Source organism: Castor canadensis, chromosome 7, assembly GCF_047511655.1.
Source record: "Castor canadensis chromosome 7, mCasCan1.hap1v2, whole genome shotgun sequence".
NCBI lineage: Eukaryota > Metazoa > Chordata > Mammalia > Rodentia > Castoridae > Castor > Castor canadensis.
The window spans coordinates 20,172,500-20,199,857 of NC_133392.1; the positions used below are offsets into that span (position 1 = coordinate 20,172,500).

Consider the following 27,358-nt stretch of genomic DNA (forward strand, 5'->3'; position numbering starts at 1 on the left):
TTTTTTTTGGTCAACCCTATTGTCAAAACTAAAATTCAAAACTAAGGATGGAGGAATTAGAGGTTGCATTCATCAGAAAGTATATACCTCCTAATTTCTACTTAGTACCCTAGATTTTTGTGGGTAGAGTGATTTACACGTTTCAACTTAAATCCTTACATTTCAAGATGGGAGTGGTGTTTATAGCCAACTCTTCAGGAAGAAACAGCCTCCACAGAGAAATTAATTTGTCCAGTGTCTACCGTATGTTGCAAGGCAGTTATGCTTACCATCATACCACCAATGCATTCTCCGTTGTATACTGGGATTAAAATGTGATGCCTTTGCTTTTCCTACATTATATATATTTATATATATATATATTTTTTTTTTTGGAGAGGGGAGGTTGAACTCAGGGCTTTGTACTTACAACGCAGGCACTCTACCACTTCAGTCACACCTCCAACCCTTTGTGGAAATGGGGTCCCGCAAACTTTTTGTCCAGGCTGGCCTGGAACTGTGATCTTCCTGATCTCAGCCTCCCAAGTAGTTGTGATTACAGGAATGAGTCACTGCCACCAGCCATTATGCTGTTTGTGGTAGGTGTGTTGAGGATCCAACCATGATTTGTGTTTGGGGTTTTTTAAGGTGATAGGATAATAAAAGGCAGGGAAAAGGCAGTGGCTTCAAGTGAAAGAGAAACTCACAAAAAAAATTCCCAAAAAGCTAAATTCATCAGAAGATACGCACCAGGAAACATTGAGGCCTTGGGTTTGGAGCTTTACCTCAATTTTTTTTTTTTTTTTTTTTCCAGCACTGGGGTTTGAACACAGGGCCTCACACTTGGTAGGCAGGTGCTTTTACTACTTGAGCCACTCTGCCAGTTCTTTTTTGTGATGCAATTTCTCAAGATAGGGTCTCGAACCATTTGCCCGGGTTGGCTTCAAAATGTAATTCTCCTGATCTCTGCCTCCAGAGTAGCTAGGGTTATAGGTGTGAGCCACCAACACCTGGCCTCTCACTGCCTTTTAAAATTCCTTCATAATTCAGAAAGCAGGCATTGTCATGGGACTTGAAAAAGCATTTTCCATGGGAGTTCTCACCCTGTGCTAACCAGAAACAGTCACAGTGACTTCATGAGAATCCTTTGGTAATACGCTGGTATAGGATTTGCCTGTCTTTTAATACAAGTTTCACTCCTAGGCCTTTTACTGGAATATTCTAAATAAGGTTAATGGGAACTTCCAGACTTATTTTCAGTTTGCATAACAGAGTAGCCAAAGACATTCTCTTAAAAAGTTAAGAGAACAGTTAATAATAATGACAGATGTGTCCTACCTGAAGCTATTAATGTATTGTCAGGTATGTTAAACTACATGTTGTAGATGGGTTATCTGGTATTAGTAGGATAGGCACCTATTTAAATCTTAGAACAAGAACAGAAATTATAATTAAAATTGCCATTAATCCTGAACTTCTGTTGTAATAATAGACATTTAGGAGATAACTGCCTAAAGATATGGATACTCACATATTTTCTACCTTTATGGAGAAGGGTGTTAAAAAATAACTCGGTGTTCTTTATTCACAGTTTTTATTTCTTGCAGTTAATTTGTGTCTTCAAAGTCAATATGTCTTTTAAAAAATTAATATTTCTTACTTATCATACAATCTACCCATGCCCACTCCCCACCCCCTCAAGAAAAACCCAGGGAAGTAGTTTGGGGGCAGTTGAAATACGCACTATAGGTTTGTAACAAAGGCTTCCCAGCTCATCATTCTATACATACACAACAAAACGACAGCATCTCAAATTTGAATGATGTCCCAAACACTAGCCCTATGCCATTGATGCCAGTGAATGCCATGGGAACAACAAAAATGGAGCCTTAGTCACTGGCTTCCATTGATTTCTTATGGTAGTCGGCATACTCTTTCAACTGTCTCACTTGGGAAAGTCAAAAGTCAGCAATATAGAACAACATCTTACCTGGCCAATAATAATTAAAAATGAAACCAGAAATAATTTACCTGGGCCACAAATGTTTTGTCATGTTTTTCATTAAAAGTCCCCAGCACCTGAAGTGTAGCAAGTTCTAATGCTGGGTTTCTAAAGGCATGCAGTTTTTCATACATCTACTTCAAACACTTTCTTCCACTCAAACAGCACAATGAAGGAAAAAGTATTTTTGGAGGCATAGGAAGAGCACAAGAACAAGTGAGTATATAGCTCTGCTGAGACCTTACGAATGATCAAGATGGTACACTTCACATATAGAAGCAGTGAATGCTATTAAAGTGCTACTCACAGAAGGATAGTCTTAACATTAACACACAACTCAACTGCACTGCTAAATATGGTTGTTTTTATTTTCTTTTTCCTTGCCCAGCCCTATCTAAACAAAATAAAACTACAGGACTGAAATTAACAACCCATTAAAATCAGCAATAAGTTATGAAAATCATAAAGCTTTTTTTTTTTTAAAGTAATTTAGGGCAGTTAAATTATTTAAAGTATACAAAGTCCAAACAGCCAGGGGTAAGGTCTCCAGGAAGGCTTCCCAGGGTAAGGAGAGAACCAGAGCTTAGAGTTTGAAAGACAAAGAGGGTATACATGACATCAAAGTGCAGGCTAGAAATTTCACTTAGAAGAAAATAACATTTCTGAAAATATAAGAGCAACAATAGCACCTGCACAGTGGGATTGTGAGGAAGGAGAGAGACTGCCTGTAGAAAATGGAAGCAAATCTTTACATTAAAATGAGACAAGTGCTGAACTTAACTATGTTAACTATGATAGTGTGTCTACAATGGGTATCAGATGGTTAAAAGCTGGTAAAAGGTAATGATTCTAAAAGAAAACAAAAACAGCATTGACCTTTTTTCCTACCTAGCCCAGACCTCATTTGTGCACTATAAAGAGTGAGGTGTTTTATCATTATCAAATGCTGCATCAAAATAGATGATTTTTTCCATATGTTTTTCCACTATAAAAGACATCTATGTTTACTTATGGACAAGCTTTTAAAAAGATGTCATTTTGGTTTTCAACACATATAAACAGTTATCAAAATCTCAAATAAAAATGCTGCCGTGGCTCAGACCTTGGCCTGTTCATCTGCGTGTACAGCTTTTCGGACCCACGCAGACACAGAGGCACGTGGAGCTTTTTCCTTCTGGCTCCCTGATCCATACTCACAGGCCTTATGATAGAGGCTGTCATGCCTGGACTGCCCCCATGCGGCCTAAGGGTGGCGGGCTGGTGAGCTGGCGGCTTGGGTGCCCTAGTGCTAACAATGCAGGTTATGGTTAGCTTGCTTAGCATGGAATCCAACAGAAAGCTGAGCTGCATGATGATCTCTTTCAAAAGGCTTCACGGGAGTCTCTCCTTTTGTAGAGCATGAAATGATTTTGTTTTAAAAAATATTGATCATCCACAGGCTTCATGATAAACTGTCCCAGGCTGAGTTTTAATAGCTCTTTAGCTATGCAAGATTAATGCCTGATTATCTTGTCTTTTCCTTACTACAGGTTTGATTTTTGTTTCTAGGGCCATAAAGCTCAGGAAGGGTTCAGAACCCCATCCTTGAATGCGTCTACTCAATATAGTATGAGCAAACTAGGAAGAAGAGGATGGAATCTCCACTGTCCTCTTTTAAATCAACTAAATCAACCCAAAAGAATTTCACACAAGTTTTCTGCTGTCATTAGAAACTGATTTTTTCCAATATGAATAGTTTATTTGTTCTGGGGAGGCTCTACTCCACTTTTTGCTAAGTATTTGCTTAAATACAGGTCTTTTGACCCTTTTCTTCAAGTATAGTTTTGTTTAGTTTTAAAGAGGAGACTGCATCATGAACCCAGTTTAAGAGATTGTATTGAATTGGCCCAGTGAATATTTGCCCTGCACTGCTATGTCATGCTGGGTTCTAGGAAGTGAAGGAAAGTTTGACACTGGCACTGGAGTAACCCTCGTCACTCCCAATACTCTGCAGGCTGCTGTGGTCATCAATGTCACTGATGCTGGTGGTACTTATATTGTCCACTTCTCCATGGGAGAACTCTGTGCTTTCAACATCCACTTCAATCTCCTCTGCCAAAAGAAAGAAAATGAACATTAGTAATCCATATGTGTACCTTCAAAAATTAAAAGGCATGAGGAAAAGTAATATAAAATGTTATACAACAAGCTCATTACTAGTGATCTCGAGTACAGAGGGAAATGAAGGTAAAGAGGACTATTTTCTGAAAAGCGGAATGTCTGGTATTCAGTGGTGGTCTTCATTTAAGCAGCAAGTTTACTAAAACCTGACGCCAGTCCGTCTGGACCTCCCACTAAAAGCACTTTGTCTATTGGGGAATTAGAACTTAATATTAAAAGATCCCAACCCCAAGTGGTTTAACATCTGTTTTGCATTAAACCAAAAACTAACTCTCAGTGCTGTTTATTAATCAGGGCTGCCCTAAATGGTCGGAGGCATAAACTTAAAAATAGGCAAACTAGAAAATGTATCCATCCAGGCCATTGGCAGTGCCATTCTACAGAGCTCTACAAACTTCTGCCATTTATCATAAAGATTTTTGACTGTTCAGTAACTAAAATAAGCCAGTCATCATAGCGGGATTTCTCTTCAATTTGGTTTTCTTGCATCAGATATAGCTATGGAATCCCTTTTCCTTTTTTTTCTTGCAGTGTTGGGAATCGAACCCAGGGCCTTGTGCATGCCAGGCAAGTCTTTTGACACTGAGCTACATCTTTAGCCACAATGTAACTTGAGAAAGGGGCCTAGGGCTTAAAAGTTTCTGAATTACAGATTTACAGTAAAGATATTTTGCGGTGGTATTCAGCTTCAAAAACTAAATATCTGAGTACATACCATAAATCTTGTTAAGTATTACATATACAATCACCAATAATACATAATGACAATGTTCCACATCTGAATCAGAACAAGAATGACAGGGTATTGACAGCTGTTCTAACTGAAGAAGGGACACATGGTAGATCATTGTTTTGTCTTATTTTTCAGTATATTTATAACTTTCCATTCAAAAGGCAAAACAAAAACAAATTAGTTTAAATATTAGACACTTGTCTAATGTTTCAGAATTTTTAAGATTTCATGAGCTCTGTTTTCTTGAAGTAAGGCTTAAAAATCATCATGTTCACCTCTGGGAAACTGGTAATAAGGCCTGAGGTGGTGGGAACTATAGATGAACAGATAAATAAAATCACACCATTTTTTTTTTTCTTTCTTCTTTTGATGAGATTGGGCTTTGAACTCTGGGCTTCTCACTTGCAAAGCAGGTGCTCTACTGCTTAAGCATAACTCCAGCCCATTTTCCTCTAGTTATTTTGGAGATGGGGATCTCTGGAACTATTTCCCCAGGCTGCCCTCAAACCGTAATCCTCTCCATCTCAGTCTCCCAAATAGCTAGGACTACAGGTCTGAGCCACCAACACCCAGCTGGTTGATTGCTGCTCTTAAATTGTCAAAGACAATGTTCTAGGACAGGTGAAAAGACAAATGGTATAGTACTTTAAAATATATAGACAAAAATTAACATCACCAGTAATAAAACAAATGTATCTTCTGACACAATCAAAGGACACATCACTTCTGTGGTATTTCTTACCCCAAATATATTACCCTCAAACTAATAATTTAAAAACATAAAAATTCAAATTGAGGAACACTATATAAAAAGATTGGCCAGTATTCTCCAAAATAATTCTAATGCACTGGGGAGTCCTGCCATACTATCCTAGATCAGACAAAGGACATTGGTGGGAAAACTACTGACAGCTGAATAAATTTTATAGGTTACTTAACAGTATTATATCAGCGTTAATTTTCTGACTTCAATACCTATTACACAAGGGAAGCTTGGTAAAGGGTAGATGAGCGCTCTACAATTTTCTATAGAAAATAGAAAAAACACAACACAAAGGCACTACCAGACAATGCTGTTTTTGCATAAAACCTAGAATGAGTTGGTTGAGGACACAGCTTATTGGTAGAGCGTTAGCCTAGCATGGGTGAGGTGCTGAGTTCCATCTCCAATAGCATCAAAACAAAATCAAACCTATAATGTTACAATACTGGCTAAAAAGCAAGCAAATACAGTGTGTTTCCCAGCCTGCCCTTCCTGAATTCAAAGACAGAGATGTTTAGACTTTCTTTAGAAAAGAGACACTCTGCTACCTCGCTCTGAATCAGAACGATCTGAAGAAATAGTTGATCCAATGCTGTCCATTCGTATTCGTTCCATCTCTTGAGGACCCTGCAGCTGTTCCAGTCGCCGCTTTAAAAATCTCTGTTCTCGTTCCAAGTTCTCAAGCTGGTGCTGGCTCTTCCTTTCAGCTTCTTCAAGTTTCTAAAATGATTAAATGATATTTACATTTGTGTTAGTCCAATACAAACATTAAAGCTGTTTTCTACCTAACATCTTAAAAGATTTTTTCCTTGGCAGGGAAAACATGAATTGTATATACATATATGTATTTATGATTCTTAAAAAAAATATATATATATATAAGTGCTTATATTTTAAACATCAAAAATAATTATGTCTTTACATTTTTGTGTATGAATGCCACATTACTTGAACAAGATAGAATTCTGTTTTTTTTTTTTTTTTAGAAGCTAGAACTCTAAAACTCTGTAAAGTGATCTCCACAGGGGAGAAACCCTCTGCAGTGTGGTATTTGATGGAAAAATACTGAGGTATACAGCCAAATAAAGTCATCTCCACCAGAGGGCACAACTGCCTTCCTTTTGGGTATTAGAAGAGTAACTTATTTCCCTCGCACTCTCAGCTCTTCAAATGGCCACACTGTCAAGCCAGTTTAGTTTAATCAGGTTATGTTGCTCCCATCTGATTAGCTGGTAAGTTTTTAGAAAGATTTCTCTTGAAGTCAGTAAAGAAGGTATGGTGAGCTAGCCAATGTATATAAATAGGAGTCGTTCCAAATTTGTGAAAATAAAAATTCTCACCTTGATGTGTGCTTTGGCTTTGTTGAGCAAACCAAGTGTTGTGTGCCTGGTACAGTCTGGCCCTAGTGGAATCAGAACTTTTAAACGTTCTAAACACAGGCGCAGGTGAGCTCGTCTAAGAAAGAAAGAAAAAAAAAATCAACAAAGCTTGGACATTCCATCAGAAACATAAAACTCATTTAAAGACAAAATTTTGCATTATTCAGCTTACAACCATGTTATACCCCTAATTCTTCAAATTATCTGCAAGTGTAGGGGTACATGTATTTCTGCTGTAATCTGTAGACATCAGATACTTCTTTTTTTAGTTTGTCCCATAAACTCTTCACTGTATTAATATGGAAGTACAAAATATACTATAATAGTTGTAATTGAGTGCTCAAGCTCACAGGCTCCAAGGAGATCTAAAATGCTCACAAGTTTCCCTTTCCTCTCTCCCTCCCACCTTTTAATTACTCACACACACACACACACACTCAACTCACTTGCTAAAAGCATATGAACTTCCTGATCCTCAACCATTTCTCACTTACATAAATGCCAATTTTACATGATCCAACACAACAGAAACAACAGAATTTTGTGACTAGCTTAGGTAAATTTAGACTATAGATATGGCCCTGTGGTCACTTCTAGCTGCTGAAACAACCTGCAGTATAGCCCCTTGTCTTCCTATCTAAGTGTACCAGCTTATTAGCTTAATTTATTTTTCTTTCTGCCACTCTCACGACTGGCGTCCAATTTTCTACACAAGAAAAATGAGTAACAGAATTATAGATTGTCATCACATTCTCTGACCTACCCATTTTGTAGGAAAATCAGAACTTTTTCCTGGAAATGCTAACAGAGAGTCTCAAGGATTTACCTTCCCTGAACTATGAGCATGGTGATTAAAGTGAGCTCTGGGTTCATAATTTCATCCTAAAACAATAGCAGTCTTCATCTTTGATTCTGTGCTTTATAAGGCATAACATGATTCATCAATTATCAGAATATCTGAAAAGAAAATACATCATTTGCCCTTATTTTTTAACTAGCTATAACTAAACTTTTAGCAACTATCTCTTAGCTAAGATTCTCTTAGCACCCTCCCAGCTACAGTGAAAGAGGTCTGCTAATTTTTTCCTTCCAAAGCTCTGCTGAGTTCATCACCTCAAGTCTAATGCTTTGCTCCAGGTAACACCTGACATACTTGATGTGGATAAATGACTGGACACGGTTGTCCACGCCTATAATCCCAGCACTAGGGAGACTGAGGCAAGTAGAAGTCTGAAGCCAGTATGAACAATATAGTGAGACTCTGTCTCTAAAAATAAAAAGGTTATGATCCAGACTACAGAACAAAACACTGTTTTCTTTCACTTGGCTCACACTGAAATGTGCATGCAGATTATCAATGACAACAGAATTTGAAATAAATGATGAGACTTATGGGAGGAGGTAGACTTGTAGAAAGTTGAAGCTTGACTCTGAACTTGAAGATACTGAATTTTTCTAAGAAGAAGAAAGGATTTCCAGGTAACTAAAAGAATAAAGAGATCTAAATTTATAGATTGGGACTAAATTTGAACCTAAGATTGCCTAAAGAGAACAACTGAGCCAGGCGCTCTGTAAGGAAAATCAGCTATTTTTAGCATCCTGAGGATCTTTAATAAATTACTCAAATTTATTAAGTAATAAATCATGACTACCCAGACCAAGGGAGTCAAGGTTTAATGCCTAAATGAACAGGGAAGGCAGAATTCCTTCTAAAAAATTTTTTATTAGCCACTACTGAATATTTATACAGTCAAGTAATTATAAATCTGTTTCTTATGCCAAGAAAACATTCCCTGAAAGACCACATCTCATTGAGGCCAGAATGCTACTATTCTCCTTCTCCATGTTTTCTAAGTACAGTTCTTCAAAATAGGTATCATATGAAGGATGAGCAGTGGGTCATTTGCTCTCCTGTGGGAAGAGGTGTATGTGAGCGCTAAATGCATTTCCTCCACTTTGTACTCATCCATGAAATATACTTTAGGAGTAGAATAGTAAAAGATTGGTGGCAGTTGAAGGACAGCAGCTCACCAAGTTAGAGTCCCCTTCAAAGAATGGTTTCCCCTGTGATTATATGGCATACAGGGAAATGGACTCTTTCAAGAGCAGTGGACATCCCATGACTACATGGGGGAGAGTGAAATTGCATTCTGCTTGAATGCAATTTTTATTTTCTCCAGCAAATTCCTAGAACAAAAATGGATGACAAATTCTTCTTCCCTTATCATGCTGCTGCTTTCTACCTTTCCCCCATAGTTTCCCTGTCGGTAACCAGATTGCAGGCTTAACCACCATGACCTAGAAAGGCATATCTTTTGATGCCATCTGGTCTTTTCTTTTCTTGCCTTCATTCTCATGTGACTGGTGGCTCAGGAGCCTCCTGGAAGGGGTTGCCAAATCATGAGCTGTACAACTCTGGGCAAGGAAAGAAGAGGAGACACAGAAGGTATGGTTTGATTTGAAAATCCTTATTCATCACTGAGAAAAAAAAATGCAATTATATAATGATGTTTCAAATCTCCAAGAAGCAGAAATGCTGATACAAAGAGTAACGACTTAGGAAAGGCACCATCCTGCAGCCTGACATTGTTAAGTTAATGGAACTTAACTTGATGGAAAGTGATTTTAAAAAATTTTAAACTCCTGGTTAGCATCTATTTAACTCTTATTTAGCTCATAGATATTTTTTTAAATGTAGGAATAGCTTAATAAAAACTATAAAGCTAAAATCTTTCCTAAGTTACCAGGAGTGCTAGTGAAACAGGTCAGGAAGTAAGACACTGTAGCAAAGGGGTGACCTGGTAGAAAACTGCAATCTCCTTGCTGAAAGTGGGGTGGGGATGCTAGGATAGAGAGATACCAATGTACTTTTTTTTTTTTCAATGTACTTTTACTTTCAAAGACACTTTGAAGTCTGTTTTAAAGTGGGGTTTACCCAGAGGAAAAGGCAGTTCCTAACCATTAACCCTGCTAGAAAGAAGGGTCTTATCAAAATTGCCCATTCCTTCAAAACTGCCAAGCCCCTTATGGGGAGAAGAAAAAAAAAAAACAATTAGCATCTGTTAGGCTTTTATTTTGGTAGACTGGGATCATTTTCTCCCTGAAAGAACCAATGTTGCTTTTGATTTCAAACCCTGGAAACTTTACTACCAAACTAACATATCATAGAACATGAAGGAAATGATTTTGCTATAAAATAGGATTTTAGAGCATAGGTATATTAACTATGAGAAACACACTGTTTTGGGAGGAAAAAGGAAAGAATTCCCTTTAAGGAAAAAGAAAAAAAAACTTGCAAGTATCATATAGAGGTATTTTTTAATCCTAATGTTTTCCAAGTCCTTTCTGGATACTCTTAATTCCCCTGCACAACAATAAGAAATCTAACTCTGTCAGGCCTCACAACCCGTCCACTGGTTGATGCCCTGGGAGGCACGGCCCTTCACTGGAACTTTCTTGTCTTTCATTCCTCCACTACGGGATACCAAGACTTTGCCAAGTAACTAAATAAAAATGGAAAACAAGTCAAATAATAGGGACAGTGCTTGTATTTTCCTCTGGGCTGGCGGTTACGCAATGGGCTGCGAGTCCTCCCAGGAGCCACATTCTTCAAAGCTACGGTGGCTTGTGGCCAGGTTTCTGAACTCTCCACACACACTGCTGCTCGTCAAAGCAGCTAGCTGCTTATCCTACACCTTGTGTACACCAAAGTTCCTCTGTAACTAACAATACACATACACAAATAATCTGCCATCCTACTTGTATGAAAATGATTAAAATGGATTCAGATAAGTCAAGCACACTGCTGCTCATGAATTTTATTAAAACGTATGGTCATAAATAGCTTATGCTGTTTATGAAAGAAGGAAGCTAGACAAGTTAGTCCTATAAAATGGTATTTGATAATTGTATGTTTCACCTACAACTTAAAGATCATCTACTTCACAGAAAATAGACTGCGTGGCAAGTGGCATTTCCCTAACGTCAGACTTGACTATGGTAGTCATGGGACTCGATGACAACAGAGGTAAAAACAGGAGAATAGCTAGGACCCACCTCTCACTTTTCACAAAGAGGCTGCTTTCTCTTGATATTTTTCTTAATTAGTATCTTGTAGAGTAACCAAATAGGTATACTGATGTGTTATAATGAAGTTGCAAATTATGTAATAATATAAATTATTCTGTCACATTTAACCTCAGCATGACAGGACTCATGCATATACAAACAAGAATTAAAATCAGCTGAAATACATGTTACTCTTGAAGGCTTTTAAAAGCCATGTTCTCCCAATAAAATCTAAGCAGTTCTGAAGGGAGACTATGTATTCCCACATGGGGGTTAATACTGAGCCAGAGGGCATTTGAAGCCATGATGTTAAATATGGCATCTTTTCCAGACAACATTATTTTCTCAAAAGTTTAGGAGAAAACTTTTATATAAAAACAAGAAGAAATAATGCAAAGTACACTTTTAAAATAAAAAGACTTAAACTAAACTTCCCATTATTTCATATTATTATCTCAGGACCTCTGGAAATCTATGTTCAAACTGCTAGAGTAAACTACTACAGAGCATTAGTAAGTCATTGGACTTAGGAACTCCAAGCTGAGATTGCATACTGCAGAATTTTAGAGAGGGGAGAAGGGTCAGGGGAGCAGGAAGGAGGGAATATGGGAAAGGGCAGTAGGGAGAGGGAAAAGGAAAAGGGAGAGAGATTTGAGTACTCAATAAATTAATGACAAATGGTAGTATATCCTTTTTCAAATTACAGATTCCATTGCAGCTTTTGCAGCTCTTGAAGAACATAGAGTGACTATTGTTATTGAATCAGTAAACAATAAACCCCACCCTATTACCCACTGAGTTAGAGGCTGTAAAGATTCTTAAAGTTGTCAGTAGTAATCTTTATCCATTTAAAGACTAACTTTGCCCTTTGCTTCCTACTTTCCCTTACTCATTCCCTTACTCATACCCTTGCAAACCTCTTTACATCCAAAAATGTTCTCATACTTGTCAATTACTTAGAATATCCTCATTTCCACTGTCCACTTGGTGGACATCTAATACACTTTTCAGTCCATAGCCAAACTAATTTTTCTTCCATGAGACGTTCGTCTCCATACTCCTTCAAATAATTAATACTTGATTTTCATACTAATCACATTGTATTTTAATTGAGATCAAATGAAGACTTTTAAATCATTTTCATTTTCCAATACCAAAACAATAGCATATAGTGGGGAGAAGAGATATAATTTTTAGTGCATATTTCTGGCACACAGTTAACTCACCAGAGTTGAAGTAACAATCAATAATGGAGCCTCTAAACAGCTGAGGTCACCAGTGAATGGTAAGGTGCACCCTACCAAAGAAACAGTAGAATAACTTAGCAGTCTTCAACTTAAGTCCTGATTAGAGTTGACCTTTCTTTTAATAGGGAAGTAGGGATTTGTAGCCATTATAACAGAATGACTTTATCAAAGTATTTATAGTGACAAGGGACTAATACAATATGCCAAATGAAATTCAGAGATATGTTAATCCAATTTTTTGTCACCAAATTCAACTTTCTGACCTTATTAATAGACCTCCCAAAGACTGAAAATTTGACCTAACTTAAATTTGTTTGCTTCTATTCTAGCTGTTGTTTAAAGAGTAGTGACAATAACAAGTATAATGGGAGGAAGGCAATCACTAAGGAGAAAATAAAAAAGAAACGGTAAGAAAACACAGGTGTGAGAGGGAAGACTAAAAAAGTTAAACAGCTTTTATTTTGGTATATGCATAGGTTTACAAGACCTCTGCTGATCAGTTGAAGATTACAGTGCAGAACACAAACAATTATTGCATTCATCTCTAAGGAAGACCTCACTTCTTTGTTGATTTGTTTTGTTTTTTTGAGACAGGGTCTTGCAAAATGTACCCCAGACTGGCTGGGAACTTACCATACTCTGCCTCCACCTCCCAAGTGCTGGGATTATAGTTGTGTAGCACCACACCCAGCTCAAGACATCATTTTTGACAGTCTTATTTAAAAAAAAATAATTAAAATCTGTTCCAGAGGCACATGTTCTTCACTGGAACTCCTATAAGGAACCTCCAAAGTGTCTTAACAGAAATTGCTCACTTGATGTCCATTTTGTGCTAAATTTAGTTCCTATACATACATCCCCTCTTATTTGTTTATAAGGATCTGTGGTTTTTCAAAACAAAAACAAACTCAATTATTCATTCAACATATTTCTTCTTTGGTCACACAAGAACTTTCTGTATTCCAAGTTTCAAAGTCTGGGAAATAGGGCTACATCACTGGAGAAAACAGTGGCAATTTGTTCTAAATACAAAATAGCTTATTTTCCTTTGGCAAGTCTCCAGGGATTTGGGTAGACGGAGGACACTCCTCTCTGGACAGACCAGGCTCTGAACCTGGACTACTGTCAAAATGTAGCTGTGGGTGGGAGAGATTTTTTAAAAATTATCTTTCACAACAGTTTGGAAACAGATTAAAGATTTTTGCCTTATTAACAGCTTCTACTCTTTGGCCTTTTGTTGGTGTTCATCTCTGTTCTGGCAGCCCCCACTGGCCAATTTAATGGTACCAGGGGGCTGAGAAGTATTGCTGTCCGAAGGAAAAAGCATTCACTCACAGGGACCGGGAAGGCAATCTGCAATCACAACAGTAGCTACTTGTTAATTTTCTATTTGAAACACAGTGATGTCAATAGTATTGTACCATGCCAGCCACCATGGGGTAAAGTACATTTTGAAACCAAAACAACTTCCTACGTGCTGGCAAGTCAGATGTGAGACACAGTGACAACCTGCTGTATGACACTGCCCTACTTTTATACAAGAAATGCACAAGAATGAAGTCTGTTCTACAAGTGTGAGTAACTCTCACAGCACCACTCCTACCTAGGGGCCCAGTGCAATTGTTTTATTATATCCAATTAGAGAGAAATAAATATTACTATTGATCTCTAATAAAATGGTGATGCTACACAGCACAAACGGCATGCTTGAAGAATGCTTTGTAATGTAACTTCATTTAGAAGCATAAAATGAAAATAGCAAAAAGTGTGCCTTTAAAAATGGCCCCACTAATCAGATATGATTAGTATAATAGCTCATTTTAAAGGGGTTTATTCACTTAGGACGAAGACATTTCATTAAATGGAACAGGAACACTGTGGCCTAAGAACTGATGCATCCCTAGAAGGTGAATATTCAGTTCGCCCTGAATATGAGTAACCTGGAATGGAGAGCTGAATGATTAACAGTGAGAACCACGCTTACTCCTGGCAAATGGCAAATGCTCTGACATTGCTGGACACCTGCCAGTGCCGTAAAGCCAGCCAGGGATTAGGTTTATAGTCCCATTTGAGCACAATTTTCCTAAAACCAAAATGTAGGGTTTTTTTTTTTTTTTTTTCTTTTTGGTTGGCATTTTGGTGAGGAGGGGGATGAAATGTGGGGCAGGAAAAGCAAAACAAAGAACAACTGTTGGTCACTGTGTTTTGTTTTGTTCTGTTTTATTTAATAACTCTGAAGCATTGCCATTTGGGACCTCAAAAAAATAAAATTTGCAGAATTTACAACATGCTGTAGTTCCTGATAATGACAGAACTGAAGTTCTTTTTTATTCTAAATTACTTAACTTTTTATTTCTAAATTACTTAACTGTTTTGAGTGTTCTCTCTCACTGTACTGTATCATTTTTTCCCCTAACCTCAAAGGGCCCAAATGAAGAGTAGTTTTTGCATTACTTTTGGAGGCAGCCAGCATACGAACACCTGGCACCAATCTTCAGCATGTTCTCCTTCAATAAAGCAGAAATTTTTAGGGCTCTATTTAGGCAGGTAGAATGTGAACATGCCTGGAGAACTACTTTGCTTTTAAAACGTTTCTGAACAGGAAAAGGTTTCCAATGGAATAACAATTACATAATCTCCTAAAAGGTAAACTTATCAAACACAAGACAGATTCAAATTATCGCTGTGTTGTAGCACTATACTTTGTAATTTACTTTTGTTAATATTTCTCTAAATCTTAGCTTGGTTCTTTCTGGAAAAGATTAAATGAGAGAGGAATCAGAGCTTTAGTATTTATTTTGTGTAAGTCCAGTTTCAGCTCAATACCATTAGTTTTTCTGCTCAAGGACTCTTCACAAGCAAGATTGTACTTTTCCCTTTATTTTTATTTGCTTTCAATTGTCAAATAGTAACTGTACTCTTGATTCTATCAGTAGCTCAGGAGTGCAATCCAGAAAAATGTATGTAGTTCCATGGGTCTGGGAAAAAGGAAGTCAGGCTGAGAGAGCATGCTGCTGCCAGTCAAAATCCTGGCTGCTCCTCCCGGCAGGTGGGGATGGTGCGCTCTTGCCTAAGTAAATTCATCAAGAACATAATAGACTACTGCTCCAACTAAAGGAGTCAGGATTTAGAGATTGAGTTTGTCAAATTTAGCTACATTTCCTTTCAGATACTGTAGGATAAAAGTCTTCAGGATCACCAGCATCTCTCATCTCACAGAACAAAAGATATGAAGGATCTTTTGAAATGGTGAAAAATAAGATACATTTATTCCTCATTTTCTTCTAAAAATACCAGTATTTTTGAACACTGCAAGTCAGCAGAGCCATGCTCCCTCCCCAGTGACTCAATACAAGCAGCAATAAATTCCAACTTCTTTCAAGAGTGTACTAAGAGCCCGGTATCACCAAATTGCTCTTTAGGAAAAGTCTTCTCCATTATAAAAATAGCAGTCTTATAAAATCATTCAGCTCTGTCTAAATTGTGTTATGTTTATAAATGTTTTAACTGCAAAGATGGAATTTCTAATTGAAAAGAACCTTATTTAGAAGAGACTAGATTTTTTTTTACAGCTTTGCCAAATACAAGCTGTTCTATAAAGGAATTGTGAATCAGGCTAGAATAAAGTGAATCAAAATAAAAACATACAGACATTATAATCTTAGAGAAAAATGCCACAATTGGTCATCCAATGATCAAATGACAAAAGAGTGTGGTGTTTGCCAGTGTACCAATGAATGGCTCATGGAAGACTATGACAGTGTCCTTCACAACAATGACCACACCCACACCCACACCCCATCTTCTTAATAAAGCCCAACAGCATTATCAAGGAATTCATCTAAACTTGGGTTGTTTTTATTCATTTTTACTTAGGGAAATAATAAGTCTTTATGTAGTTATCTATCACACATTGTATTAAGTTTTTTTTTTTTTTTGAGGTACTAGAGATTGAACCCAGGACCTCACCTGAGCTATACCCTCACCTCCCCACCCCCATTTTTGGGCAGTACTGGGGTTTGAACTCAGGGCCTTGTGCTTGCTACTTAAGTGCTCTACCACTTTAGCCATGCCTCCAGCACTTTGTGCTTTTAAGTTATTTTTCAGACTGCCATCCTCCTATCTATGACTCCCACATAACTGGGATTATAGATGTGAACTACCATGCTCTGCTCATTTGTTGAGATGGAGTCCCATTAACTTTTTGCCTGGGCTGGTCTCAAACCACAATCTTTCTGATCTCTATCTTCTGAGTAGTTGGGGTTGCTTCCCTCTCTTTTTCTCAATCTGAAATTTCTTTCTTCAAGTTTCAAAAGAGATACACACCCTAATTTTAGTCATTATGATTTTGGTGAAGAAATATAAGCATACTTTTTCTTAATTTCCAGAGTTCTCCCTTATTTTAATCATTGCATTTCCAGATTAGAAAGCCCATACATGCTTTCTCATTTAATTTTAGATTATTTTCATGAGTCAGCTTTGCTCTAATTACTTCAGGATAAAAGTAATAGGAAGCAAAGCATTCTGTGAAAAAGATTTTTTGTAATAGCATAAAATCTGTCGACCTCAGTTTTTAGTCAAGCTTAAAATAGACAGTTCTGGGTTAAGTTTTTTTTTTTTTTTAAATCACTAGGCTCTTCATCATAGAGGGCTTAATAGAATAAAATTAATAAAACCAACATCTTTAACAGTACTATAAACAGAAGGACATTTAAGAGACCCTGAGGACAAAGGAAAGGAGCTTTTAGTTATCTTTATCTGCCCAGAGCTACAGCAGACCCGTCAGTCCCACTGAAGCTCTTGGTTGTTTTCTATGGTATTTGGGTCTGCACCAACATTACTGCCATAAAAAGAGGGAGACCCATAGCAGACATCCCTTCATAGGGAAAAGATAGTCATTAAAAATGACACTGTATTTTAGCTGTCATTAGAGACACAGCAGGACAGTCAATGGCATAAATAGAAAGACTGCAACACTTTCTCTGTATTCTCAGGCCTATATTTATCTTATCCATGCTCTTTCAAACAAACCTACTAAAAACATGATAAGAAGGCTGGCAGAGTGGTTCAATTGGTACAGTTCCTGCCTGGTTAAGTGTGAAGCCTTGAGTTCAAGTCCCAGTACCAACAACAAAAAAAAGTGAAAACATACGACCAATTTTGACAAACTCCTAGAGAGAACCATTCGTATCACAGAAATAACTGTTCATGACTAAGCTGTTCACACTAGTTTCGGTAAAAGATAACCCCCTAGTATGAGTTTACCTTAACCCCTACCTGTGACACACAACTCAGCACTTAATTGTATACTTTTCAACGGAGCTTTATAATAATGTCTTTTGCTGTCTACCTAGTTAGACTATAAATCCTCAACAGCAGGGTCCAGAACTTCTATTTATTTTATCTTATTCCCAGTAACTAGCACATGGTCTAATGCCTAATAAGTGCTTGTCAGCTGATTTGTAATTACCTTCAGTTCTTTACCAGTGCCAGAAACTAAGCCACTTCAAATAAACTCCCATTTCTACCAACACTTCAAATCAGAAAACGTGTTCTTGCAATTAATGGTATAGATAGTTAAGAGGCATTAGTATTGATATCTGACAATTGCCTATTCTTAATTATATTACTTTCAGTGTTCAAAACGAACCCTCAAATTTCAAGATCAAGCGATCAAGGAAGTTTGAAACAAATCCTGCATCTAAAGTTTTAATATTTTCTAGTTGCCTCACCTAAAAAGTACAAATGGTGGGGAAGGAGACAGAGCTGGTAAGAGAAGCCAAATATATTTTATTGGGAGTGGTAAAACTGCTCCTAGAAGATGAGTATCTTAACTGTCATTTCTAGCCACTGTTGGACCTGTAACAGCATCCATCCTCTCGGTAGGCAAGTCCTCAAAGTTCTATCAAAAATGTGTAGAAACTTCTGATGAAGCATCACTTGGCAAGAAGATGGGTTCAGGTGCCAGACTCCAACTGTCTGCAATCCAGCTTTTCCATATTCAAACTGAAAAGTCTTAAACAGAAGTATAAGACAGTACTCCATACCTTTTTCATAAAGCTTCTCCATTAAAGGACCACCATGTGAAAAAAAAAAGTTTAGAATTGAAACACTAACCAGCATTATCCTCAAAAGCCAGTATTTAAAAAACCACTCTGTTTTTATTCCATTAGAATATTACTAAACTATCGTTGACCACAATTTTTTACTTTTGTAACATTCTGTATGACCCACAAAACTGTGCCTAAATAAAAAGTCATACAAAGTTGCTGGAGAGAATACAATTTCCAAAAATGCCCTGGGTTTTTGTTACATTCAGTTTTCTAACAAGAATGCACTGCAATCAGTGGTGAAATGCAGATGTTCTGTGATACTTCATTATCTTTGTTCTCATTATTTTATCTCCTCACAGCATTAATTCTGATACCCACTTTGTGCAGGTTCTGCTCTTACTAACAAATATTAAAGTTGGACAAACAAGTGGCAAGTCCCCAGTCTCCACCCCACCTGCTAATCGTCCAGCTCCTCAGCCAGGCAGGAAGAGAGCTCCCCGACCTCCAACCAGGAGTCTTGAGACTCCTCAATCAGACCGAGGCAGACATTTAGGAGGAGCTGTGAGAACTGAGGTCATCTCTACTGAATTCAAGAAGCCATGCTGTGGTGTGACCACAATTTTTAAATAAAAGGAATTTTATTATGGCAAATTCTAAGACCAATTAAAATGACAATTAAATGCCAATTCACCATGAGCAAAATAATAAGAAATCTTAAGATGAAAACTAAAAATTTATGCTCTCAAGAATAGTGAAAAACCAATCCCAGGCACTTGCCATCCCAAGCTATGCCCAACGCTGAGATAGGGAGGACTGTGGCTTGAGGCCAGTCCATGCAAAAAAGTTCTTGTAACCCCTCTCCCATCTCAATGTAAGAAAGCTGGGCGAGGTTGTGTCATTCCACCAACAGCAAGAAACCTAAATAGAAGGATCCCAGTCCAGGCTGGCTTGGGCAAAAAGTGAGATCCTATCTCCAAAATAACCAGAGCAAAATGGGGTGGAGGCATGGTTCCAGCGGAAGAGCACCTGCCTAGCAAGCATGAAGCCCTGAGTTCAAACCCCACACTTGTGAAATAGTGAAAAATCAACCAACATCTTTCCTTGTAGGCATAACCAGATCAGGATGTCTTTTAAAATTTCTAACAAAATGTTCAACAGAGTAAATTTCAATACCATCCTTAAAAGTCATTAAAACAGGGATCATTTTCTACTTAATAAACTCTATTTATTTCATGGCTTTCAAATAAGCCATGAAATAAGCCAAACCCCCAACTGCCTTTTATTTTTTCCCAAAGGGATGTATCTTTGTAAAGCTATAAAGATATATACATGTATGCATATATCATACACACACATGCACACACATCCATCTCCACACACTTTTCAACTGGGGTAACAGAATGGCTCCAGATGAACACCTGTAAACACCAGTCATTTCAATAACAATCTCTACAGTTAGCAACATTTACGGAAATTCACAGCATTCTATGTTTTCCTAAAGCTATTAACTCTAAATTAAGAGAGACATTAGTTTTCCAAAAGGAGTAAGTCTTCACAAGGCCCTGCCAAAGAACACTGTTCCATCTGATCATGGAAACTTCCATGGGAAAGATAAATTTAAGTCTACAAGCTTTTAATGATGTCAAATTAAGTAGCTACAAAAAATCAGAAGCAAAACAGGATTAATACAACTGCAGATGAAAATCATGATGGACAAGAGTCTATATCTCAAAAGCAAGGTGAAATTTAGTAAGATTAATTAAGACAGAGCTATATAGACAGAACAGGGCAACAACTCCAAAGGCAGACACTTGTATAAATTTCAAGCATTTTGAGGAAATGTTTTCAGAACAAAAAATCTGTCCAGCTTCTATGCTGTTTTATAGAAAACTTTAATATACAATTGAGTTTCTTAATTTGCTGTATTAAAGCAATGTGCCCTAGTCTGTAAAACCATCATACTCAACAGTATTTTCCCATAGTACAGCTTTAGCAGAGGTCCCATGATGAGTACAATCACCACATATTTCCAAAGTGGGTCACATTACCTAGAATATCCTATGGGGACAAACTGTTCTCTCTGAAGCAGGACTATTTTCCTTGGAGAGGGAAGATGTTTTCAGGGTTGCAAATATCTCACTATGTGCCTTCCTAAAATATTTTCTCTCTTGAAGTGGCAGAAGGAGGAGAAGGAGGAAGAGGAGGAAGAGGAGGAAGAGGAGGAGGAGGAGGAGGAAGAGGAGGAGGAGCATGAGAACTATTTATTTGACTTGGCAATTTAACTTTTTTCTCTTAATCTAAATGAATGCTTCTGTATAGGATATGCTACATGATTAATTCACTGAACAGCTGTTAGTCAAGTTACTGTGTGTCAGACACAGAAGCAAGGAAGTTATGGTCTCTGCACTCATGAAATGTATCCTACAAAGGATGCATATGATCTACAGTGAGAGGAGACTACAGTAAAAGGCAGTGTGGATTAAAGTGACATCAACATGAACCTCAGGAATTTAGAGACCACTTCTGATAATCAGGACAAGCTTTGTGAAAAATACACTGTTACGTCTGTGTGCTGAAGATAGAAACTAGCAAAGGCTCTAGTTTGGGAATCAGAAAGTCAAGGCTCTCACCCTGTGTCATCGACTAGCTTATCGGGACACACAACATAGAGGGACTTAGGTTTTTGAGGACTAGACTGGATGATTTCCTAACATTCCTTTCAGCTCTATGATCTATGGAAATGAATGGACAAGACTACATGAATGCTTTTTAAAGAATTTCTTCAGCACTGGGGTTTGAACTCAGGGCCTCAGGCTTGCAAGGCAGGTGCTCTATCCCTTGAGCCACTCTGCTAGCCCAGATGGTTTTTTTTTAAATTCACAAGTAAGACACTCTTGCTATAAATACTAGCAAAAGAAAAAAAAAATCAACAGGATCACTTACCCTTGACTCTCACTCCCCTCCCCAGCTACAACATGCATATCAATTTTGTTTCTTTTTTCTAGTTGAGAGTCTTTTGCCATATATAGTACAGGCTGGAACTCGAAATCCTCCTGGCCTCCACAACTGGAGTACTGGGATTACAGGTGTTCACCACTACATCCAGCAAGGATATTAGCTTGACATGTATTTCTTCACATGTACCCTCCCACGCATTTACACACACATGTATGTACATACAGAATATGATTTTTTTTCTTTGATACTTTAATATAAAGGATATTGTACAGGAAATATTTTAGAATTTGCTTTTTTTACTTAATGTATCTTGGAAATCGAGAGAGAGAGAGAGAGAGAGCGAGAGAGAGAGAGCGTGAGAGCGTGATGTAGAGAGCTCTACATCATTCTTTTTTCTTTTTGGCAGTATTGGGGCAGGGCTTCATGCTTAGTAAGAAGGTGCTCTACTGTCTGAGTCATGCCTCCAGCCCATTTTATTTTGGAAATAGGGTGTCATTTTTTGGCCAGGCTGGCCTGACTGTGATACTCCTGCTTTAAGCTTCCCCCCATTACTGGGATAACAGGCGTGCACCACCATTCCCTGCTGGATGTTTTTCCCTGTTGAGATGCGTCTCGGAAACCAGGGTCCTCCCAGTCTCAACCTCCCATACACAACTAAGATTATAGGGGTGATCCACCGACACTACGCTATATCATTCTTTTTACCTGATGAAAAGCATAACTGTATCATCATTTTTTAGTCATTCCCCTACTGACAGAAATTCAGATTATTTCTATTTTGTTTATTATAGACCCTTCTTTATTCTGAGTAGAAATTCAAAAGGATGTGAGGGAGATAGCCAATGAATCTGAGCCACACGTATGGAAGTAGAAAATATAAAAGATAGTCTAGCATATACAAGATCCTGAGTTTGATCCCCAGTACTGCAGAGGGAAGAAGGAAGAAAAGAAGAAAAGGAGGAAGTAGGGAGGGAGGGAGGAGGGAAGGGAGGGAGGAGGAAAGAGAGGATGGAAGGAAGAAAAGAAGGAGAGAGGGAAGGAAGGGAGGAAGGAAGAGAGGGAGAGAGGCAGGGAGAGGGAAGGAGGGAGAGAGGGAGGAAGGAGAAGCTCAAATCAGGCACCCATTCTCAGTAAAACAAAAGAAGAGTCACAGTAGTATAGTATGAATACCTTTAACTAGGAAATGGGAAATATGGATCCTAGCCCTTGGTTCAAAAACTAGATTTGAAAGTAAAAAGTGAGATTTGGGTGCTTGAAATTTTAGGATTTTTTTTGAACTACAAGAAATGTTTTTAAATTAATTACTTAATTAATTTTTTTGCTATGCTAGGGATTCAAATCCAGGGCCTCCAACTATACTGGCCATGTGTTCACCACTGAGCTATAGCCCCAGCCCTTAGAAGAAATCTTAAGGAACACTGAATTCTACTACCTAATGTTAAAGAAACTAAAGCCCTATCTATAAACTACAATGTGATTTTGATAACCCCTAGCTTTGTGCTTTTGTCCCACACTGTGCTGGAGAGGTTGGAGGTGGCAGGTGGCAGGGGGTAAAGTTTGTACAGTTCCTAAGGTAAGTGCTGTAGGGAGACAAAAGGAGGTGAGACTGGTCAGTCCATAAGGAAGCTGCAATTAAAGACAACATAGATCTCTAGTAGACTGTCAGCAAAGCTATGACTTCCAGCACCTCTTAGTGACTGAGAGTGAAAAAAATAAACAGTGGAGACGTCCCAGAATTAGGAACAAGCTTGGCAGATTATCAAAGCAGTGAGAACACGATTTAAAAACTACTTTTATTGTCTAGATGATAAGGAAGAAAGACTCCAAGGTACTGACCTGCAGTCACTTTCTCTTCAGGTTGTTTATAGACCAAGGTTTAGATGAGCTATGCTAAACAGCCTGTGCTTGTTTTGGGTTAGAGCTGCAGGCACTCTTGTATGACACATCTCATCTAGTGATCACCAGCTCCTGTTACAGTGACTGATTAGATACGGCAATAGAGTAGTTACAACTACCAAAACGGATCTCAGAAGCCTGAGCAAAGAAAAACTTTCAGAGAATACATTTTAAAAGAAGAAAAAAGTAATCAAGAGTTATAGCACAATAATATTTATACATTAACTTGTTATATTTCCTTAGAGATCAGTGGTAAGCAGTTTTGCAAAAGGGACATAATCCTTAATGATCATTACAATTTAAATCTCAGAATTTATATCTATACCTATGTACGTATATAGGTGTGTACACATACATATGCAGCTTTGAAAAACTGTGTTCACAGTATAGACTCACACAAAAATAAATGTTCTTGTGGCACATTTGAGTTTTATACAAATATTTACTACTTAGCAAAGTACCTTATTACAAAATAAGAACTTATTGGTATAACTACAGTACTGTGTGTTATAATCATCTTTAGGTATTTACAAAGTACCAAATTTTAAGTGAAGTCAAATTTTAGCTGATTTTTTCTAGCTGGTTTTTTCACTGGTGTGGGGGTAGAGGTAAGAGTTACACACATACACACCCCTGAGTGCTGCACACACTCAGCTTTGCATTACATATATGTTTATATTAAGGAAAATGCTTCAGACAGAATAATAATTATATCACTCATATGCCTGTAATAACTGAACATAAAAATTCAAAGAATTACAAAAGCCTCCTGGTAGGAAAGGATTTCAGAGACCATCAGGGTCTCTTCTTCTTCTTCTTTTTTTTTTTTTTTTTTGAGACTGGTTCTTGCTTGCTATGTTGCCCAGACTAGTCTTGAACTTGTGAGCTGAAAGTGATCCTCCCACCCTCAGCCTCCCACATAGCGCAGACTACAGACATGTACTACCACACTCAGCTGATCTCCTCCTTTTACAGCCAAGAAACACAAGATCCCCAAAATTTAAGTAACTGATAAAACATCTACAGCTTATCAGTTACAGAGATAAAAGGAAAAATTCGCTTTTGACTCCTGGTACACTTCTCACGTCAGTGTATTATGTATCTCAAAAGAAGCCTTTTGTGTTAAATTCCAGGCATTCTTTTTGACAATTTGGCTGCCTCACGTTACTCAGTGTTAAACCTATCTTTCTCCATTGGTTTTCCCCAAAATAACAACAAAACAAGGAATTCATCTACTTATTAAGATCCAAGTTTTCCCAATGTGGAAGATGCAAGTAAAAGCAGTATGCCATGTTTGTCCCAGTGCTGAATTAGTCTGTCTTCAAGAACTGGTCTTCAAGTACCAGATTAGGAGACTCGGTTCTCATTACTGCATCTGTGTTTAGACCTGACGCTTTTCACTACTAACCCATGGAACTTTTAACTGACATTACTCACTAGAGTAAGGAGAGAAAAATAAACAAGTACAAAAGAATTATCCTCTTCCCCTAAACAGCTAACACAGTAAAAGAATCTGAATCTCTTCACTTTTTAAAAGTGATTCTAAAGAAGTCTCATGTAATAAAAAGATTTCTTCCTGTACACTCTTGGCCTAACTGCCAAAATTTGTATCAAAATAGAAATTCGTATTTTGAGAAGAAGTGTTTTCTTCTTTTTTGTGTGGGGTAGTACTTGGGTTTTAGCTCAAGGTCTTGAGCTTGCTAGGCAGGCACTCTACAACTCAAGTGAAGCCTTATCCCTTTTTGTCCAGCCAGTATGGACTGCGATCCTCCTACCTATGGCCTCCCTTGTAGCTAGGATGACAGGTGTGCACCACCACACCCAGCGTATTTCTTGAGATTGGGTCTCACTAACTTATTGCTTTTGATTGTCCTTGAACCAGGATTCTCCAGTCTCTGCCTCTCAAACTGGGATTACAGGATTGAGCCACTGTGCTCAGTCAGGTGTTTTTAAAAACAAGTCTCAGTTTCACTGAGAAAGATCTCTGAAATTACCTGAATTAAAAAAAACGTACCTTTGCTATAATATTCAAATATTCACCATGTCAATAATTCAAGGTCCAACTTAATTACTTGTTCACTTCCAGACATAATTTTAGAATCAGTTTCAAGTGATAATATTTCTGGGTTATTTTTAAAGACCTAATGATCTCATCTTTTACTATGCATCAGCTGGGAACTGGACAGATGAAGTACTGAGAGCATTTGGGTTTCTAGAGTGCAAATCTTGTCTTTGAGTCAGCCTCTGTTAACTTATAGTATGTGTAGCTAGGCCAAGAAGTAGAAAGCTTAGTCTTAATGAGCTATTTTTGACAAAGGTCAATATAAAACTGTAATCTATCTAGACACAAATGCAATGACTGCATTGCACAGACTGCATTTTAGATGTGTAATTTTACCCAGGCTATACTTCCTCTATTAACCATAAATTTTATCTCTAAAACCCACCCATTACTTCATCTGTATCTCATATAACATTCAATCCTAACTCTAATGAGTGCCTATCTCTGCACTCTGACAGCTATTTTTAGTTGTCTACAGTTTTTTAACATTCTTACCCCTATAAAAATATAGTTAAAATAATCATTTACTTGCATTCAAAATAAATACATCATTTATATGTCTCTCTGGCAAAGGTGTTATTCTTCATACTGTTTAATAATGTTAACTTACATACTTAACTGGTTTTATAGCTTTGTAAGAAAATTGTATTAAAGGCTGAGATAAGCTCAAAGTGCTTGCCTAGAATGCATTAGGCCCTGGATTCAATCCCCAGCAGCACAAAAAAAGAAAAATCAAAAAAGAAAATTCTATTAAATGAGAGTGTCTCCTCCTTCCCAAGACATATTACTTTTTTAGTGTTCTATAGTTATTTTATAGCTCTGTACTGTAACTGAACAACTACTGTCTTAAAAAATACAAAGAATATAAATATCTTCTTCAGGATTTTTATATGAATTAAAAATAAGTGGGGGGAAGAGGGATAAAAGAGGATGTCAGAGGGGTGAATTCAACTATGATATACTGTAAGAACTTATGAAAATGTCACAATGTACCTCCAGTACAATGATTTAAAAAAAAAAAAAAAAAGCATCAGTTTTCTACCTTCACACTAAAAAAGGGAAGAAGCCATTTTTACTTGCGTAATCAGAAAACTGGACGCACTGGCCAATGCTGTCTCTCCTTTCCTCTACAACTATACTTTAAACAGGTAATGAATATAATCAAATTGTATTTTATTATACTTTAAGTGAAACTGACAAAATTACCATATTGTTTTAACACCTGGCCTTAATCTTGTTAGACTTCTTTGTTAATTAGAAGTTCTTAAAAACATTTAAATACACTGTAATGCTATATTATACATAAAATGTACACATGTACATATATAATATAGCCCACTTTTTCTCCATTATCAAATACTCTTCCAATACACATCCCGCACTGAAGCTAGTCTGTGGCTATCATTATCTTCAGTACTGAGAAGGTTAAGTCACTTGGGCAGTGCCACAGGCTGATGATGCCATGAGCAGGCTTTGTGTGCCTGACTGGAAGTCAGTGGACCCTGCTCCCATTACTGGTAACAGCTATGGTGAAAGGATGACCGCAAAGCTGCTCATACACATCTTTTCGGTGTAATGTGGGATCTGGGACTTTGACTTGCCTTTCCTTAATGACCCTCAGTATCTTTTCACGTGCTTAATGCCATTTGCATATTTTCTTTGGGAATGTCTATTCAAAATCTTTCCCCATTTTTAGACTGGGTTATCTGCCTTTTTACTTTTTTTTTTTTTTTTGTGGTACTGGGGTTTGAACTCAGAGCCTCATGCTTGCAAGGCAGGCATTCTACCACTTGAGCCACTCCAAAAGCCTTTTTGTGTTGGGTTATTTTTGAGATAAGATCTGACCTCAAACCTTGATGCACTTGATCTCTGCCTCTCAAGTAACTAGGATTACAGGTGTGAATCACCAATGCCTTCTTACTGTTTAGCTGTAAGAGCTCTTTATATATTCTGGATACAACTCTCTTATCATATATGCTTCGCAAATATTTTCTTCCACTTTTCAAACTGTCTTTTGTCATTGTCTTAATAGTATCCTTTGAACCACAAACATTTCTG

At 37.5% G+C, this 27,358-nt stretch overlaps 1 protein-coding gene across 4 annotated transcripts in view; it reads right to left on the reverse strand.

The window, feature by feature from the left end:
* Nucleotides 1-1,556: 1,556 nt before the first annotated feature.
* Nucleotides 1,557-27,358, reverse strand: part of Mxi1 (MAX interactor 1, dimerization protein) — a 74,313-nt gene continuing 48,511 nt past the window's right edge. For all 4 annotated transcript variants that reach the window (XM_020183092.2, XM_074078335.1, XM_020183093.2 and 1 more), the window contains exons 4-6: nucleotides 6,978-7,092; nucleotides 6,186-6,357; nucleotides 1,557-4,072 (exon numbers count right to left, since the gene is read on the reverse strand). In XM_020183092.2, coding sequence (XP_020038681.1) covers nucleotides 3,909-4,072; nucleotides 6,186-6,357; nucleotides 6,978-7,092 — 451 coding nt within the window. In that variant the 3' untranslated portion in view covers nucleotides 1,557-3,908. The remainder of the gene's footprint in view (nucleotides 4,073-6,185; nucleotides 6,358-6,977; nucleotides 7,093-27,358) is intronic.